Source organism: Bos indicus x Bos taurus, chromosome 8 (assembly GCF_003369695.1).
Source record: "Bos indicus x Bos taurus breed Angus x Brahman F1 hybrid chromosome 8, Bos_hybrid_MaternalHap_v2.0, whole genome shotgun sequence".
NCBI lineage: Eukaryota > Metazoa > Chordata > Mammalia > Artiodactyla > Bovidae > Bos > Bos indicus x Bos taurus.
The window spans coordinates 65,864,302-65,884,592 of NC_040083.1; the positions used below are offsets into that span (position 1 = coordinate 65,864,302).

Sequence of the window (20,291 nt, forward strand, 5' to 3'; positions counted from 1 at the left end):
TTTATAATATAGTATATTAGTTATCAATTGCTGCATGACAAATCACCTATTTAGCAACTTAACACAACCCATGTGTATTATTCCTCAGTTTATATGGGTCAGGAGTTTGGACACATTTCAACTAGGTCCTCTGCTTAGGGTCTCACAATCCTGAAATGAATGTGTGTCATTTGGGATCTTGGGCTGGGGTCACATTTGAAGTTTCCACTGGGGATGGAGCCTTTTTCACTTGCATAGATTGTTGGCTGCGTTCAGTGTCTTGCAGCTGTAGCGCTGAGAGCTTCTGAATTTTCACTGGTTCATAGACAAGAGTTCCTTGTCATGTGGTGGTTTCCCAGCATGGCTCTTGCCACCTCATAAGCAGCAGGACGAAGGAGACTCCAACAGTACAGGTGCTACAGTCTTACGTAACGTAATCATGGAATCATGCACAAATAATCAGGTACAGACCGTCAACTTTGTCATATTGTATTGGTTAGAAGCAAGTCACAAGGGGATCACACAAGAGTGTAGACCCCCAGAGGCAACAATCACTTAAGACTCTTTTGGTCTCATAGACATAGATGAAATATACAGCACATTATTATAGTTCAACTGTATATCAGCATAACCGTTTAATCAATTTTTCATTAAAACACATAGAAATTTGGCCACTTGATGCAAAAAGCTGACTCATTGGAAGAGACTCTGATGCTAGGAAAGATTGAGGTGAAAAGAAAAATGCGGCAGCAGAGGATGAGACTGTTAGATAGCATCATCAACTCAATGGACATAAATTTGAGCTCCCTGGTGACTCAGATGGTAAAGAAGCTGCCTGCAATGCAGGAGACCTGGGTTAGATCCCTGTGTTGGGAAGATCCCCTGGAGGAGGGTATGGCAACCCACTCCAGTATTCTTGCCTGGAGAATCTCCATGAACAGAGGAGCCTGGCAGGCTATACAGTCCATGGGGTCTCAAAGAGTCGGACACAACTGGGTAACTAAGCATACTAGGAGATAGATAAGCCCACTAGAAGGATAGAGGAACCTGGCACACTGCAGTCCATGCTCTCACAAAGAGTCGGTCACAACTTAGCAATTGCAAAACAACAACAACAAAGCATTTAATCACTCTGTAATAGGGCTACACAGTCTATACCTTTTAAAAATAAAAACCTGCTTACTCAGTTAGCCATGCAGGCATGACCTAAGAGGCCTATGGTGTTTCTGCACTTTAGTGTGAAGGCATTAACTGGAATCCAATCAGATATGTCTTTGGAATTAAGGCATAAAATCTCTGTGTCTGAAGTTTGCATGGATTTAGAAGTAAACTTAATGTTATAATATTACTTGGTTTCAAATTTTCTGATGATAAATGGTGCTAGGGTAGATTCTAGTTAAGCTGACATTTACGGTTTATAATCTGACTTTGTATTTTCCCTTCTCTCTAGGTGTGATAGCGGTTGTGATATTTATTTTGCTCTGCATCACTGCCATTGCTATACGCATTTATCAGCAGAGATGGCTATACCAAAAAAATGAAACAAATATTCCAAAAACTGGAGACAATGCTGAAACTGCTCTGAAAAGTGAGATCAACATGCAATGTACAGTCAATGAAAGCCAGAAAGAGTATTTCTTCTGATCTGCTATTGTGATTTACTGATTACTAAGATGATGTGACTTTCTTGCTAAGCCAGGGGCTCCCAGTGGATGAAACCCACCTGTTGTCCTTCTGGGACAGGCAATGGCGGTCCAATGCCATCAGCTTGCTCACAAACAGTCCCTGGAGGCTCTGCTCAGTGCTCCTTCCTGATCCATTTGTGTAACAGTGACTTTGGTGTGCTCGTTAATCACTGATTGGCAGTTTCTGACTGTTCTGACTTGATCTTCTAAAAGGCAAATGTATTTTACATAATTACATTGGGTTTTAAGTGAGAAGAAGGATTCAAGCTGTGGCCATACTCTTTTAAAAATACAACATGGAAGTTTACCAACATTGGACTCTAATGTTTTGTGTTACATGGAAACCTACAGTAAGCTTCCTTTATCAATCACTTGCTGACATTTTTAAACCAGGAAGTGCTTCTCAGATGGCCTTCAGCTGCATTTCCATATTCCTGTGAACCAGAGCCCATTGGCCAAACACCTGAGAAAACATTTTTTGGCTGATTGTTTTTCCTTTTGTGTCTTTTAAATCAATTTTGATATATTTTAACAATGAAATGAGTGTTGAATATCAGCTATGAAATTCTACTATTAAGTTCAGATGTGAAACAGAGAATTCATGGGTAGAAAAATGTGTAAAGGATTTTAATCTGTGATAATTTGCTTATTTTCTTTGTGATTTGTCATTATATTCTTTGTAAATTGTAATAAGGATCACCTAGTAATCTCACAGAAATGTTTATTTTCTAACTAAATTTGTGCCCATGTATAAATTCCATATTTAACACTGGAAATGTATCCATCCACATCTGAATGAAATATAATCCTAATTTTGTTTTCTTTATGTATGTGATGGTTAGGTCACTTTTCTTTGCAGTTCTGTGATTTTTTTTTTTTTTTCTGGAGGTTATAACAACTCTTTGCTTTTCCTGTGACTATGTGTTCATTTATTAGGGAATAAGTCACATTTTAAACTAAATCTCTCCATTTCCCTTTCTAAATTTTGAGCTTATCTAGGCAAAACATTCCTTGAGTTACCTTCTAACCTACCTACTATTTGGAATATTAGTGGAAGAATGCTTATGCTAAGGGAAAATGCAAGCTATACGATCTGAACTAACTCTGTCATTTCAGGAAAAATTCTAGGATCTTGAGATCTATTTCCAATAGAGCACCCCAAATAGGCTAGTTCATTTTAAGTAGGGCATATTTGAACATTAGGAGAGCAAAAAATCATATTAATTATGAGAATTTATCCAGTAACTACTTTTGTGGCAGTGGTCATTAGATACTCACATGACGTCACTGTTTGTATTGAAAAGCCAGTTATAATAAAAATGCACTGCCCTCTCCATATCCCACCTGCCATGTGCCTGCTAGGTACTAACTTTGACCACAAAAAGATCACTTGGAATTAGATGCATTTTGCCTTGCTATTACCTTTTGTGTGTATACCTACTTTTCTGTGTTCTTTTTAATGAATGGGAAAAGATATCCTCTATATTGTTTTTTCTCAAACATTTTTTCTTATATTGTCTTATATTAATTTTCTATAAGGTATAAAAAGCTACCACACATTTAACACAATACACATTTATTATCACATAGTTTCTGTGAGTCAGGAGCTAGGCATGAGTTTACTGAGACTTTTGCAAGGTTGCAGTCAAGTGTCTGTCAGGGCTGTGTTCTCATACAGAAAGTCAGTCGGGAAGGGATCTGCCTCCTTGCTCCCACGATTATTGACAGCACTTCATTCCTTTCTGCTGAAGAACTTATGAAAGCTTGTTTCTTCAAAGCTAGTGGAGGAGAGACTCTAGAGCAAGTATGCTAGCAAGAGGGAGTCTTATTTAAGGTAAATATGATCATAGGAATGACATCTCCCAATTTGCCATAGTCTGTTGGTTAGAAGGGTTTCCGTGGTAGCTCAGCTGGTAAAGAATCTGCCTGCAATGCCAGAGACCCAGGTTCTATTCCTGGATTGGGAAGATAACCTGGAGAAGGGATAGGCTGCCCACCAGGGCTTCCCTGGTGACTTGGTAAAGAATCTGCCTGCAATGCGGAAACCTGGGTTCAATCCCTGGGTTGGGAAGACCTCTTGAAGGAGGGCATGGCAACCCACTCCAGTATTCTTGCCTAGAAAATCCCCAAGGACAGAGAAGCCTGGTGGGTTACAGTCCATGGGGTCACAAAGAGTTGGACATGACTGAGCGACTAAGCACACACATTGGTTAGATAAGTCACAAGTCCCACACATACTAAGGGGAGAGATTATATCAAGACTTAACAAGCTGAGATCATGGAGACCACTTTAAAGTCTATTTGCCATAATACTGTATCTATACTGATGTTTATTTAAATGATGAAAGAAGTTTAGGATCTCAATATAGCAATATATAAAGGACTACTTTGGTAAATGGCGTGTGTAGGCTTTTCCCAAAGGTCTGTGTAGTTTGGGGAAGGATTCAACATAAAAATTATAGGGTCCATTAAACACATAGCTGAGTATAAACATCATTAAATTACTGCAACTTTAACAAGTGATCACCTTATGTTCCAAAAGAATGCATCACTTTGGTACCTGAAATTTTACAGATTTCTAGATAGTGAAATCCACTGCACTCTGATCTCTTTTCTAAAGGGGAAACTTTAAAATATTTTTACTGAATTTCGGTGATGCACCATCCACATTCCCTGACTGATTTGTAAACTTTTCCTGCTTACTTGTTAATTAAAAAAAAAAATAAAACACTTTTGAATTAAATTAGAAAAATATTTTTAAGAGTTGAATGAAATTTGAATTATGAAATTATATTGTTTCTCCCCTAAAATATTAAAAAATGTGTGAATGTATGCATTCTGGACTGGTGTGTATTTTCCTTTATCTCTACTTATTCTCTATATAGGGAATACTGTGATCTGTTAATATTATTTATGATGGTATTTAACTTGTCATATGAAAAGTGAAACACAAAGTAGTTGATACTTACTGACTGCTACAAATCGGGGCTTTTCCAGGTGGTGCTAGTGGTAAAGAGCCCACCTGCCAATGCAGGAGACTTAAGAGGTGCGGGTTCGATCCCTGGGCTAGGAAGATGCCCTGGATGAGGGCATGGCAATCCATTCTAGTATTCTTGCCCAGGGCCATGGACAGAGGGGCCCGGTGGGCTACAGTCCCTAGTGTCACAAAGAGTCAGACATAAGTGAATCGACTTAGTACTTACGCACAAATTACAATACCTATAAATGTAGATATTTAAAACTTTGCCAGAGAACCACAATTTAATAGTCAGTAAGTTATTTGTTGAATGTTTGTACTCAAAACTGGTTAAATGTGATTTTCCCCAAACTGTTGGTTTCTAGAGCACTAATTACAGATATCAGTTGCAGACAGTTCAAAGATAATAAGTCCTCAAGTTTTATTTTCAAATAGAAAAGGGAAATAGCATATAACTAACACTCATTATTAGAACTAGAACCTAGGAATTCTTGTTTACCTCATTATGAAGTAAACCCCTCCCCCCATTACCTCCTCAGTATTATTTAGTAACTTTGACAAATATATTGGGGTATTTATACAATAGAATCACTTTCCATCTAATATATATTAAATCCAACTATGCAGTTGGATTGTCAAACCATGCTTTAAACAAAGAGGATGAAATGGACATGTGTTAAATAAAAACATATTTAGTGGGTTACTTAATCTACTGTTTTGCAATCCATGTACAACAATGTTTGAGTCCCTCCATGCCTTGAATAGATCCTGGCTGTCTTTTTCCCTTTTTACGTGTGGCTTATGGTAAATGGCAATATGGAGGAAAGAATAAAAAAGAAAGTGAAAGACATGAAATGCCCTACACATGAAGTAGAGGGGGATATGGATTTGGTGTTTATGTGTACCCACAGCCAAATAGGAACCCATGGGCATGTTTACAGGTTGATGGAGATTGATAGATTTTATGCACATTGAAAATAACTTACTACTTCAGTTGAACAAAAATATTATTAATGGGATAGATCTATGGACTACCTAAACATACATGCAATTACTACCACTTTTCGAGAGGATGAAAGTATTCATAAACACTGGTTTAGCAAATTTAAATTCAGAGAAAGAATTGAGGTTTTATAAGAAAAAATTCTTATTCTCAGAATTAGAGAGATTGTCTATCGACAGGAGAATCATCAAATATCCTTCCATCTGATCCTTACCTCTCCCTTTGCAGGCTTTCTAAGTGAGTCTAAGTTGCTTCTTCCAAAGTAACATCATTAATTTGTAGTTAAGTCTGGTTATCTGAGCCTTGCTTTGCTATACAAGTTTTCATGTTCTGCTAGTTTTTGCTGCGAATTTCATCAGAACATCAGACTTTAGTATGTGGTATAATTCAAGTACAAGTATGGGTTTTGTTTTAGGATAATAGGTATGTGTGACTGAGGTGTATGGCAGGATTTATCATACATAGATCACATTGCTGGGAAAATAAGCTGAATTGCTACTTACTATGAAACTTCTGTTTCAAAATTACTAGTAATGCAATACATTCGCCAACCTTTGATTATGACTGAAAAATGATGCATATTCCGTTTATTTTATCATTATTTGTGTTGTGTACTGTGCTGTGCTTAGTCGCTCAGTTGTGCCTGACTCTTTCTTACCCCATGGACTGTAGCCTGCCAGGTTCCTCTGTCCATGAGATTCTCCAGGCAAGAACATTGGAGTGGGTTGCCATGCCCTCTTCCAGGGGTCTTTCCTGACCCAGTGTTGCTGCTGCTGCTGCTAAGTCGCTTCAGTCGTGTCCGACTCTGTGCGACCCCATAGACGGCAGCCCACCAGGCTCTGCCGTCCCTGGGATTCTCCAGGCAAGAACACTGGAGAGGTAGCATCTTTTTACAAAAGATATAGAGCCAGAGTGACTAAGCACAGCCAACAGAGCACAAAGGAACAGATCTAATACAGAGCTGGATTTGTTTTTCTCTATTACAAGAGGATAAGATGCTGGATTCAGAGTTTATCATTGACTTTGTAAACACAAATTCTCAGATCTAAACCTGCCTTTATATTTGAAAAGTGAAATCTTATAATCTACCAAGACTTAAGAAATTCTTAACATGGAACATCTATAACTGAATGTAGTACTTTGTATCACTACTCTTTGACTTTAATTCTTAAAACCAATCAATGGTGTACAATATTTATAATTGTCTTCTTCTTTACAGATCAGAAAACCTGCAGCACAAGGGCTTTCATTGCTTAGATAAGTGTCACACAGATAATAGATTACTGACGGACAGTAGAATGCAGGTTTTGACACTTCCAACAGTTGACTTGCTCTCATTTTCTGCAGCAAGTAAATATAATCCATGGCTAGATTTCTCTTTTGTTTGAAGATATGATTTATATGTCTAAAAATATAAAATTCAAACTATTCTGCCTAAAAACACACTTGCACAATCACACCACACACACACACACACACACACACATGACATGAAGGTGTCAGATCTGTGTTTTTAATGTTTCCTAGAAGGCAATGGCACCCCACTCCAGTACTCTTGCCTGGAAAATCCCATGGATGGAGGAGCCTGGTAGGCTCCAGTCCATGGGGTCACTAAGAGTTGGACACGACTGAGCAACTTCACTTTCACTTTTCACTTTCATGCATTGGAGAAGGAAATGGCAACCCACTCCAGTGTTCTTGCCTGGAGAATCCCAGGGACGGTGGAGCCTGATGGGCTGCCATCTATGGGGTCGCACAGAGTCGGACACGACTGAAGTGACTTAGCAGCAGCAGAATGTTTTATGTGTATAGAGAAATAATACTGGTGTTTTCTTTAATTCTCAATATTTTAACCACATATGAATCCATCAAGTAGAATTTTTCTGAACATCATATACACAAATACACAATACACAAATTAGTTTGTAAATAATAGTTTTATAAATAAAATTACTTTAAAAATTGCTTTATAAATAAAATCAGGCTGACTAAAGCCATCATCAAATTACCTTAAGTATTTTATTAGTTAGAATGTTTAATCTGTCAGTTTCTCTAAATTTTTAAATTAACCCTAAAACCAGAAAAAAAGAATACTCAAATTAAGAAGTGATTTGAAAATTTTGGTAACATTTACGCCCAATCCATTACAAAACCATTGATAATGGGGTTTATATTCTTTTGTATTGTTTTCAATGTATCTGATTTGCTGAAGTTTACAGCAATACATATGTTCATACCTTCTAGCAGATTTAACAATTTGCTTTACCTAAAATAAAAATACATTCTCTCAAACAAGCCAGGGTGGAAGCTTTCAGCTGCCAGCCAAGGATTCTTGGCTGGGGTGTGCACTGGATGCCTCTCAGGATCTGTGAAGAGACCGTGAATTAATTATCTTGCCATGCTGTTTGACTTGATACCTATTTAGTTAATTTATGTGAATTTCAGAACCTCTGTTTTGAGGGCAGAAATTACTTTTTAAGAAAATGTATCATAATTCCATTTATTCAGCCTTTCCTACTGTTATACACATAAGCCTATAAAAATTTCTTAAATACAGAGATCAACTAAATTCAGGAGAAAAATTATTAATTTTTATTCTAATTCTAATTAGAATTATTTGTACAATAATTTTAGAAAAACAGCTATATTTTATCTCCATAATATCAAACTTTCATTTAATGAATCTTACAGTCTCAACTTGTTCCAAAGACCTGTAATTACTATGATAACTGATGTTCTCATGGCTGATCCAATTGTACGGTGTCCCCTGACTCCATTGTTCTTCCAGAATTATTCCAGATATATTTTTTAAACAATCCTTGCTTTCTGTCAGCAACATGATGTCCCATCATGTCTTGCTTTTCTCTAAGACATGAAATTAGCTACCCTTAAGGAGTTCTCTTTCCATTTAGTGAATTATTGGAAACCCAAATAAAAACAATAAGGTACATATGAAAATGTTTCTCATGTATATTGTGGGAAGATAGGATTGTCAGAGCACTTTGGAGACAAGATTGGAAAGAGTATTTTAAGGTAATCAATTTAAAGTAATTGTCCCAGTTTTATTAGTGGATTTGGAGAGAGGGAAATTTGAAGGGTTCCTCTCTTCTGCACCTTGGTTCTTGGTAAGGATACAAAGAAGAATCTGAGGTCTTGTTGCAAAAACAAGTTTATTGCAGCAGGAACAGAACACCTTAAGGGAGAGGTGGGCCAAGCCAAGAGAGGCACTGGCACTGGAATGGTGAGGCAAGAGGCCTTTCAAGACAGGGTTTTTACATATTCATCTAGCCAGGTGTGGACTGACAGTTTTGATCGACAGTTGCAAGTTACATAACAACAGGTTCTATTGTGCATGTCTTTCCCATAATCCAGTCTATTATAATAATCAGATGTATGTATGTATAGAATATTTATGAACCCTTGAGATCAGCCCTGGGATTTCTTTGGAAGAAATGATGTTAAAGCTGAAACTCCAGTACTTTGGCCACCTCATGCGAAGAGTTGACTCATTGGAAAAGACTCTGATGCTGGGAGGGTTTGGGGGCAGGAGGAGAAGGGGACGACAGAGGATGAGATGGCTGGATGGCATCACTGACTCGATGGACATGAGTCTGAGTGAACTCCAGGAGTTGGTGATGAACAGGGAGGCCTGGCGCGCTGCGATTCATGGGGTCGCAAAGAGTTGGACACGACTGAGCGACTGATCTGATCTGATCTGATCTGAACCGGCTCTGGGTTCCCTAAATTCACTTGAGGACACAGTTGTGCATCAAGAATGCATGTGACTGAGTTGGAGAAGCCCCGGTGGTTAGTTTGTATCCACTGTGTGCCTAGGGTACATGCTCTGGAGTTGTAAAAGTCTCTGTGGTTATTTTGTAGCACATCTATGAACTCTCCTGGGCCCCAGTGGGGTGTATCTGGGTTGAGATTTTAGAGATAAGCTTGCATCCTTTTCAACTAGGCCACCCCTGGTTGCTTATGCCTAACATCCTACCTAACAGTTTCAGGCTAATTATGGGCTAACAAAAAGCTAACTAACCCATGTGAAAGGCTTAGCGCAGCCCATTGTACACAGTAGATGCTCTTATAATTTATTGCTTTGGCTGCTTTGATTGTTAGTTTGAGCATTATATATATATATCTATATAGATATATATATATAGATAGATATAGATATTGGAGAAGGCAATGGCACTCCACTCCAGTACTCTTGCCTGGAAAATCCCATGGATGGAGGAGCCTGGTAGGCTGCAGTCCATGGGGTTACACAGAGTTGGACACCACTGAGCGACTTCACTTTCACTTTTCACTTTCATGCACTGGAGAAGGAAATGGCAACCCACTCCAGTGTTCTTGCCTGGAGAATCCCAGGGAAGGGGGTGTCTGGTGGGCTGCCGTCTATGCGGTCGCACAGAGTTGGACACGACTGAAGCGACTTAGCAGCAGCAGATACAGATATAGATATATAGATACAGATATAGGAGGCTGAAATGGAAATTTAAATCATTATTTGGCTATTTTTTCAATATGAGCTGTTGATTCAAAGATTTTAGACCTTGTGGAAAAACTGCATGAACTGAAAGTAACTAGTTATTTGCCATTTTCCAAGCTGGAAACATTTGGGCCTTATACCTACTAAGTCTGAGCTTCCCAGATGGCACTAGTGGTAAAGAACCCGCTTGCCAATGCAGAAGATGTAAGAGACCCAGGGTTTAATCCCTGGGTCAGGAAAATCCCCTGGAGGAGGGCACGGCAGCCCACTCCGGTTTTCTTGTTTGGAAAATCCCATGGATAGAGGAGCCTGGTGGGCTACAGTCCATAGTGTCCCAAAGAACCAGACATGCCTGAAGTGACATAGCATGCACTCACACACCTATTGAGTCTTGAGAAGTAATAGAAGTACAAGGTATGGTCCTCCACGTCAGGAGAAACTCACAGTGACAGGAGTAAGGACACATGAGGACCGGGCCCTAATCTGTGCCCCCCACCCACCCCCACCACTTGGGGGCTGACTTGAGGATCAGATTTCTAAGCTGCATGACTACTCAAGCACCAGCCATTCTCTTGTACGCAAATGTAGGCATTCAACCTAGACTCCTGTATTTAGAAGATTTTGAAAAAGGAGGGGCAAAATAAAGATATTTTGGATAAACAAAAAGATGAGCAAGTCTGTCTCATTTAGAGTCTCATTAATGAAATTTTAATTGATTTCACTGCCCAGTAGAAATTTCTATGGGGATAGAAAAGTAGTTACCAGACACGTGTGGCTACTGAACATATGGAATACGGTTACTCATGAAAGCAGCTCTTCCCAGGAAACCACCCTCAGCAGGAAGCTCTTTTCCTTGCCACTTTAGCAAAGCTATATAGTAACTAACTTTTAAGTAGGCACCTCTATGCCCTACATATCTCTGGCCTGAGCATGCCTTTCAAATCTTTTAATCACACAATACCTTGCCTTGTTCTTTCTGTAGATCAGAAGAACTAGGAACGATGAGTAAGTAATTTACAGATGACTGGGTCTCTTCCTTAGCTTCCCCTTCAGTAATCTCCAAAACAAGCTGTGTGACCAAACTCTGTGAACAAGACATTTAGAGGAAGATCATAAGAATTCTACAAGCCTGCATACAGTGGGGGATGGCAATGACTCTGGCCCCCTATCTCAATGATTAACTGAGCTTACTTCCCACCATTCCTTTGAAATGTTGATGGCTAATCAGACTCTTCAGAGGTGGATTATTGAGGACCCTGAATCCACCATCTCCCCAGATTGCTGGCATTCTGATCAAAGACAACTATTCTTTCTACAAAAAGCATTTATGAGTTTGACTTTATAAGAGTAAGCAGCAGGACCTGATTTATCTAATAACATTCTGACTTAGGAACTAACTTTTAATTTTATTTAATGCTAAATATTGTTAATTTAAATAACCACATGTGGATAATGTAAGGTCACCTCAGCCTACAGTGGCTTGAAGCACGGCTTTGGTTCTCAGGCAGAGATTGAGGCTGGGCCATGGTGGTGAGAGCTCCAAATCTTAGCCACTAGACTAGTGGTCAGTGACAAGGCCCTGGCCCTTGGACTTTGCAGAAAAAGAATTCCTACAAAGAAAGCAGTGAAACAAGTAAAGTATTTATGAGGAAGATAAAAGAGTGTAGGACATGTGGATAAACATATGGGCAGACTCAGAGAGAGAGAGAGAGAGTTGACCCCTCAGTTCAGTTCAGTTCAGTCGCTCAGTTGTGTCCGACTCTTTGTGACCCCATGAATCACAGCACATCAGGCCTCCCTGTCTATCACCAACTCCCGGAGTTCACTCAGACTCATGTCCATCGAGTCAGTGATGCCATCCAGCCATTTCATCCTCTGTCATCCCCTTCTCCTCCTGCCCCCAATCCCTCCCAGCATCAGAGTCTTTTCCAATGAGTCAGCTCTTCGCATGAGGTGGCCAAAGTACTGGAGTTTCAGCTTTAGCATCATTCCTTCCAAAGAAATCCCAGGGCTGATCTCCTTTAGAATGGACTGGTTGGATCTCCTTGCAGTCCAAGGGACTCTCAAGAGTCTTCTCCAACACCACAGTTCAAAAGCACCAATTCTTCGGCACTCAGCCTTCTTCACAGTCCAACTCTCACATCCATACATGACCACAGGAAAAACCATAGCCTTGACTAGACAGACCTTTGTTGGCAAAGTAACGTCTCTGCTTTTGAATATGCTATCTAGGTTGGTCATAACTTTCCTTCCAAGGAGTAAGAGTCTTTTAATTTCATGGCTGCAGTCACCATCTGCAGTGATTTTGGAGCCCCCAAAAATAAAGTCTGACACTGTTTCCACTATTTCCCCATGTATTTCCCATGAAGTGATGGGACCAGATGCCATGATCTTTGTTTTCTGAATGTTGAGCTTTAAGCCAACTTTTTCACTCTCCTCTTTCACTTTCATCAAGAGGCTTTTGAGTTCCTCTTCACTTTCTGCCATAAGGGTGGTGTCATCTGCATATCTGAGGCTATTGATATTTCTCCCGGCAATCTTGATTCCAGCTTGTGCTTCTTCCAGCCCAGCGTCTCTCATGATGTACTCTGCATAGAAGTTAAATAAGCAGGTTGACAATATACAGCCTTGACATACTTCTTTTCCTATTTGGAACCAGTCTGTTGTTCCATGTCCAGTTCTAACTCTTGCTTCCTGACCTGCATACAGGTTTCTCAAGAGGCAGGTCAGGTGGTCTGGTATTCCCATCTCTTGAAGAATTTTCCACAGTTTATTGTGATCCACACAGTCAAAGGCATTGGCATAGTCAATAAAGCAGAAATAGATGCTTTTTCGATGATCCAGCAGATGTTGAGCCCTCAAAGTAGTTTAAATCACTTTTATGGGGCATTTCTTCTGAGTTTCCTTTAGCCAATCATTTTGATTTGTCTGTTCCTGAGGCCATATTTGGTTTATCTCAGGAATGTCTTGTTTGTTCTCATCTCTTAGCCAAGATGGATTCTAGGGAGGAGGCTTATGAGTAGCTGACATCATTTACTATGAGGTGATGCCCCTTCCCTTTTGGTCCTCCAAGGAGCCTTTCTGTACATGTATAGTCAGGGAGATGTTCTTGAGTTTGAAAATGAGGAATATATGGTCTTCTATCTGTGGAGGAGTCAGCCTCCTCCATCATTTTGCTTTTGTGGAGTTTCTGCTATCATGGAGTTTTTGTCCACAAGGGAGAAATTGTTTAGCCTGGGGCCCATCTATCACCTGCCTCCTGGCCATTGGCTACCATACTGAATGGCAACAAAGGGTGTAAAACAAGCATGAAGAAGGCATTCCTAGGAACTGTAAGGTGTGAGATTCAAGAAGGAAGGAAGTGCATAAAGAGTTAAATGTGTGACTTAACCAGAATAAGAATTGACTATATGAAGTAATGATGATGATGAAGTTCTTGTAGGATTTTTTTAAAAAATGAATAACATATGTCAGTAAGATGGTGAGTGTGTTAATATTCAGATGAACTGTTAATATTATTAACATATGTGGTAATTACATATGGTTCAACTTAATTTGTTCTAGGTTCTTACATTGTTAGGGAAGAGAATAAGGCTATGATTGAAAAGAGAGACTGCTTTAAAAGACTGGTAGTCAACCAAAAGGCACAACTGGGAGAGAATTATCTCAGTACTCTGGTTTGAGCCCTTTGTATTTAGGTGCAGACAGCTGGACACTGGCAACTCTATCCCGTCGCACTTTTTTAAGGGATTAGAGGGTTCAGGGAACAGAGTCACATGAGGCATTTATACAGAAGTTATTCTTTGTATTTGATTCTTTCTTCCCCACCTGAGCTGTGTGGTTTTACAAAGTGTTTGGGCTGTGTGTCCCTTTCCTCTTAATGTGTCCCAGGCGTGAAAACAATCCCAGACATCAGCAGTCAAAATCTTTTCACAAAAATTCTAAGTCCTGGTGGACTCAAGTTCTACACTTATTCAAAGAACAAATACTTTCAATGTATTTGTAGTGCTAATGTACCTTTGAAAGAATATTTCAGGTTAAACAAACACATTTGTGATGGTAAAGCCAGACAAAGATAATATAAATGACACCTTTAAATGGTGGTTTATTGAAGGCTGTATCCAAGGAAAGGATGTTGATCTTGTCAATGCTTTCTCTGTAACAGCTGACCTGATTATGTGGTTTTTGTCCTTCATTTTGATAGTGTTGTGTATTATATTGATTGACTTTCATATGTTAAATCATTCTTGTATTCCAAGACTAAAGCTTCTTTGGTCAAGGTGTGTAATCCTTTGAACATGCTGTTGAATTCAGATTACTAGCAGTTTGTTAAGGGTTTTTGCATTGACATGCATCAGGGTTATTGGTCTATAATTTTCTTTTCTTATAGTTTTCCTTATCTGGCTTTGGTCTCATGGTAATTCTGCCCTCATGGATTGAGCTTGGAAGTGCTCCCTCCTGCTCAATTTTTTTGAAAGAATTTCAGAAGATTAGTGGTAATTCTTCTTTAATTGTTTGGTGGAATTCTCCAGTGAAGCCATCTGGTCTTGAGCTTTTCATTGTTGAGCGATTTTTGAGTAATGATTTAATCTCCTTACTAGTTATTGGTCTGTGTAAAATTTCTAGTTTTTCATGACTCAGTCTTGGTAAATTGTGAGCTTCTAGAAATTTTTCCATTTTTTTCCTAGGTTATCCAATTTATTAGCATACAACTTTTCATAGTATTCCATAGTATTCATAGTATCCATCCCTTTTTATTTCTTCAGCATTGGTTGTAATGTTCCCTTTTTCATTTCCAATTATATTTGTTTGAGTATTCTCTGTTTTTTCTTACATAATCTAGTTAAAATTATCTTTTCAAAAATTTAGTATCATTGAAAAATGTTGTCATATGTTACAAGATGGATGAATCTTGAGGACATGATGCTAAGTCATATAAGCCGGTCACAAAAAAATAACTGCTGTATGTTTCCATATATATGTGATAACAAAAGTATTTAAATTGATAGAAACAGAAATTATAATGGTAGTTACCATGGACTGAGGGAGAAGGGAATAGGGAATTGTTTCATGGGTATAGAGTTTCAGTTTTGTAAGATATTAATGTTCTGAGATCTGTTTTACAAGGTGGATATACTTAAAACTACTGAATCTGAATCACTGGACACTTTATATTGTGCTTTTTATTACCACAATTAAAACATACCCACACCCAAATGTCCTCTGTCTAGCCACAGGACACAGGAAGGGGCAGCCTACAAGACAGAAAAAGTTTAGAAAGGAGCTTCTCTACTTCAGGCCACACCACTGAAAAACTTGTAGTCTTATGTTCAAACTATTAAAAGTTAAGTGGAGATCCTAGACTTCTATCCTTGCAAAGCCATAATGAATTACCCCAGTTCATGCTCCCCACCAGCTTAGTGTCAGAAAACTTTGACTATACAGTCAGCACTTCCTTTCCCAAACAGACGGTATCATGGAAAACACAAAGGAGAGTGAATTTTCACCTCCACCCTGCAGTCATAAGGTGCCCCTGGTGGGTACTCATAAGGCCTGGTGGGTACTCAGTACTTTCCCTACCTGCCTTTGTCAACAAGGATACTGCCTGCTCCCAGCAGTGTTGTTGAGGCCATAGGGAGAGAAGTCTCAAGATACTTCTACCTGTCCAAGCAAGAGAGGTATCTTAGAGACCCAACTAGAGAGTCAAAACCCCTACCCTTGCCTAGGAGTAACAAGGATCCCTCATGGGGGTCAAGCAGGCAGAGTGGAAGACTCCTACCTGACCTGGCAGAATTAAGCTGGTATTCTTGACTTCCTCTACAGGACCAGTGTCAAAATAAGTGAGCTAAAATAGGAGGTTTAAAGATGAAGATTCTTGTAAATATCATACCCCAAATGTTCCATTTCAGTAGAAAATCACTCATCATATCAAGAATGAGGGACGATCCCAAATGGAATGAGAAAAAATAATCAGTAAATCCCAAGACCAAGGCAGCAGGGATGTTAGAATTATCTGACAAAGACATTGTCAGCTATCATTAAAAAGCTTCAATAAACAATTATGGACAAATAAATTTGACTAGTCTAGGTCGATGTGTAAAACTTTTTGAATTTATTCTGTTTGGAGGTTGTTTAGTTTCCTGCATGTGTAGATATTTTAGATCATATTTGATGTGTTTTTTTCAGCCATTATTTCTTCAATAATTTTTTCTGTACCTTTTTCTTTCTTTTCTCTTGCTGGAATTCTTATGATGCATGTGTTGGTATACTTAAGAGTACGCCCACATCTCTCTGAGGCTCATTTCATTTTTATTCATTCTTGCATCTTCTCAGCTCCTTAGATTGAATAATCTCACTTAATCTATCTTCATGTTTAATTATCCTTTCTTTTTCCAGTTCAAATTGATTATCAAATTTTTCTGGTGAATTTGTAACTGTACAGAGAATTTCTATTAGTTCTTATTTATAATTTCTGTGTCCTTACTGATTTCTCAATTTGGTGAGATATTCTTGTTGTACTTTCAATTATTTAGATGCAGTTGGCTTGGTTTACAGTTTTTGGATGTATTTGTAATAGCCAATTGTATATTTTTGTCTGAAAATTCCAACAACTAGGTCGTATCAGAAGATTTTTCTCTTGTACTTTTCCACTTTCTTTGCATGTTTTGTAATTTTTTGTTGAAACTGAACCTTACAGATAATATATTGTAACAAGTCTGGAATCAAATCCTCTATTTTTCAGTGAATTGCTTACTGTCAAAAGATTTCTGTTGTCATTGTTGTTGTTTCTCTCATTGCTGCTTATTTATCTAGGTACATTTCTGAACTAATTATACTGATTCTATATTCCCAGGAGAGTGTGGCCACTGAATTCTCTTCTCACTTTTTTTAAAAGAAGTTTTTGTTTTTATATGAAGCCTGAATTCCTAGAGGCCACTGATGGTTAGTGTAATTTATTGGTTAGCCAAAGATCTATAAAGTGAAAGTGAAGTTGCTCAGTCGTGTCCGACTCTTTGCGACCGCATGAACTGTAGCCTACCAGGTTCCACCATCCATGGGATTTTCCAGGCAAGAATACTGAAGTGGGTTGCCATTTCCTTATCCAGGAGTTCTTCCCGACCCAGGGATTAAACCCAGGTCTCCCACATTGTAGGCAAACGCTTTACCCTCTGAGCCACCAGCGAAGTCTAAAGATCTATAAGACTTCCTTAAATTCTGTATTTGTATGTCTTCCATTCTTTGCCAAGGGTATCTACATGAGAAGGATTACCGTCAAATTTCAAGTGGTTTACAAGGCAGCCTAAGCTTTCACTTCCTGCTTGTGCAGGGTCTCAACATTGAATGATTGGTTTCTTCTCCTTTCCCAAGTCTCTGCTGGGCATGAACACAGTATTGTACATGTACTCAGCTTTTTAGATACTCAGAAATATGTGAAGATTTTAATAGTCCTTATGATTACCTTCTTTTCCAGATCTTCTTTAAAAAATCACAGCTACGTTTTTGTTTGTCCCAACTGAAATAATAGACCTAGGCAGCTGCAATGTCCTTAAAAAGTGGCTAGGCTTTTGGAAATACACTAGGTATAGGACATAGACTCTGCTTCCCTCTCCCTTTTGATCTGAGCTCTGTGTTTAAGAAAATAGTTGAAAAAGCCTGGAAATAGAAATGTTCTGTAAAGCTGGACATTCAGAGAAAATTTTGATGGTGTAGTTGAAGATGAAGTGTAGTTTTAAATGAAGCTCCAAAATAAGTGTGTCCTCACCACTGGCTGTGTGACTGTCAATGACTGCCACTGAGCTGGGGCTGGGTGGGGGAGGAGGGGAGTTGTTTTAGTCTCTAAGTCATGTTTGACTCTTTTGCAACCCGGTGGAATATAGTCCACCAGGCTCCTCTGTCCATTCTTCCTAGGCAAGAATACTGGAGTGGGTTGCTATTTCCTTCTCCAGGGGATCTTCCCGACCCAGGCACTGAACCTGCGTCTCCTGCATTGACAGGCAGATTCTTTACCACTGAGCCACCAAATATTCCAAATACAGGCATGGTACAAAGGTTTAGTAGTTTCTGTTGCATAGGTGATTGTTCTGTGGCTTGATTAATTTTCAGAGCTCAAAAATAGTTCAATCCAAATGTCTGGTTGGTATTCTGCTTTTTTTTTTTCCCCCCAAGAAGAGCAGTTGATTAGAGTCCTCACAGTACCATTTAGGAAACATGCATTCTAGTATGTTTTGTGGTTGGACAGGTCAGTGGTCCTCCTGCAAACAAGCTGCTCTGTTTCTCTTGGTTTCTGACAGTTTGTGATATTAGCTGCTCTGTTACTAACATTGAAGAATAGTATTTTCCTATGAATTAGGAAAATACATTTCCTCTGTTAGGTTTAATTTTGTTATATTTCTGGTTTTTAACATCACCTGTTATTTAATATCAGCTGGCATCTGATCTAACACAAATTATGTGTTAGAGTTATTCCTGGTTTATTCTATCAACTCATGTGCTCTTTGAAGAATATGTTTAAAGGTGGATGAGCAGGGCATATGCAATAGAATTCATTATTTTATACCCTCAAGCACATATCTTAATAATTTGTATTTAATTTAGTGGAAGTTTAGTTTGTAAAGAACTGTACATAGACACATAAAGAGGCAATTATAATTCATTGTAGTAGATAGAATCAATAGATGCTTTCCAACTGAACTAAGTATGCAGACAAAATACAGTGAGGCATAGTTTGAATTCAAGGCATCACAGCAGTATAGTTTTTAAAATTATTAATAATTCTATGCATTCATAAATGTATGGCCCAGGTCATTGACTGTAAAGACTCCAGGAAGCTGAGTGATTCCTGAAATGTCCAATGTGGGGATATCAGGGCATGATTTGGAAGGATCCTTTTCTCAAGTTCTCAAGCTACTGAGAATCCACCTGATAATAACATCACTGAAGAGACATGGAAACCACCTGACATGATGGTAAATGCAGCACAGCAGGATGGACAGAAATGTGGGGGAAGAACCACTAGGTAGACCAAAAAGGCTGAGAAGCTCTGATAAGTATTTCCATCTTTTTTTCATCTACTTCTTTCAAAATACCTCACATCATTTTCTTACTGTCATCTGCTCTGCCAAGAGTCTTCAGAACTTTGTGTTGCTATTGATTTTGAAGGTTCATGTCTCCTCTGAAAGAGAGAAAGTCATCTCCCTTCTGGACTACCTGCATCTTTTTTGATAGATCAGTGATTGTATAAGCCGAGAATTAGAGGCAGTGCACAGCAGGTGCTAAGCTGCCCATCCACAAAATACTGTAAAAGTATTTCCTGCCCTTTGTTTTCTGACTTATGCCAATTCATTCTTTTTTTTTTTTTCTCATAAACAGGTGAAAGCTGCTTTGTTTCCTTTCCCTTTGACTCAGTCTCACAGTTACTGGTAGGGAATTTACATTTTAAATTTGGTCTGTAAAATAAGGTTCATAATAACCATTTTCTCTTGCAAACAGAATTGTGTCCATGTGGCTGTGACTCTGACCACCATCAAGAGAATGGTCACGTTACATTTCTAGACCTCATATTATTGACTTAGGCTTATTTACATAATTGATTTTAAAATCATTTAAACATAGGTTTGTGTAATCAATTTCCTCATCTCAAGGCACTGCTTATTTAGAACAAAGCCTTTCTGTTGGAATGCTTTTTGATATTTTCCTAGCCATCAGCAAAACATATAATTTTATTTTCTTCCAGAAAAACTATAGGTATCCAGATAAAGTCATTCTCTCATGAATAGCCTTTATTTCTTGGTTTTAACATTATTAACAGAATGATTAGCAACTCAGTACTGAAGAGGGTAAGTAAAGCACAATTTTAACACTGATGCCCCCATCACCACCAGAACATATGTGTTAATAATTCTGATTTTTAAAAAAATCCTTTAATATGTCTTCTGAACACATGACCTAGACATTGGTGATAAAACCTTGGGGAATGAAGGACTCCTCATTCTGAGGCCATTGTGTGATCTGCATGCATATGAATATTTTATACATCATCATTTGAGGTTTGTAGCTGTATCATGCATTTGCAGTGGTATATTGCTGCTAATATTCTCTGCACACTGAAGTCCACTCTGTAGTTTTCTTTATTCAGCATGAGGATGTTATGCTGGG

General features: G+C 38.6%; 1 protein-coding gene across 2 annotated transcripts in view; it reads left to right on the plus strand.

The window, feature by feature from the left end:
- Positions 1–4,496, plus strand: part of LOC113897259 (contactin-associated protein-like 3) — a 238,670-nt gene extending 234,174 nt beyond the window's left edge. Inside the window, exon 23 of one of the 2 annotated variants that reach the window (XM_027549777.1) lies at positions 1,430–4,496. In XM_027549777.1, the coding sequence (XP_027405578.1) occupies positions 1,430–1,623 (194 nt within the window). In that variant the 3' untranslated portion in view covers positions 1,624–4,496. The remainder of the gene's footprint in view (positions 1–1,429) is intronic. The other variant, XM_027549776.1, reaches the window with a different exon arrangement.
- Positions 4,497–20,291: the final 15,795 nt, after the last annotated feature.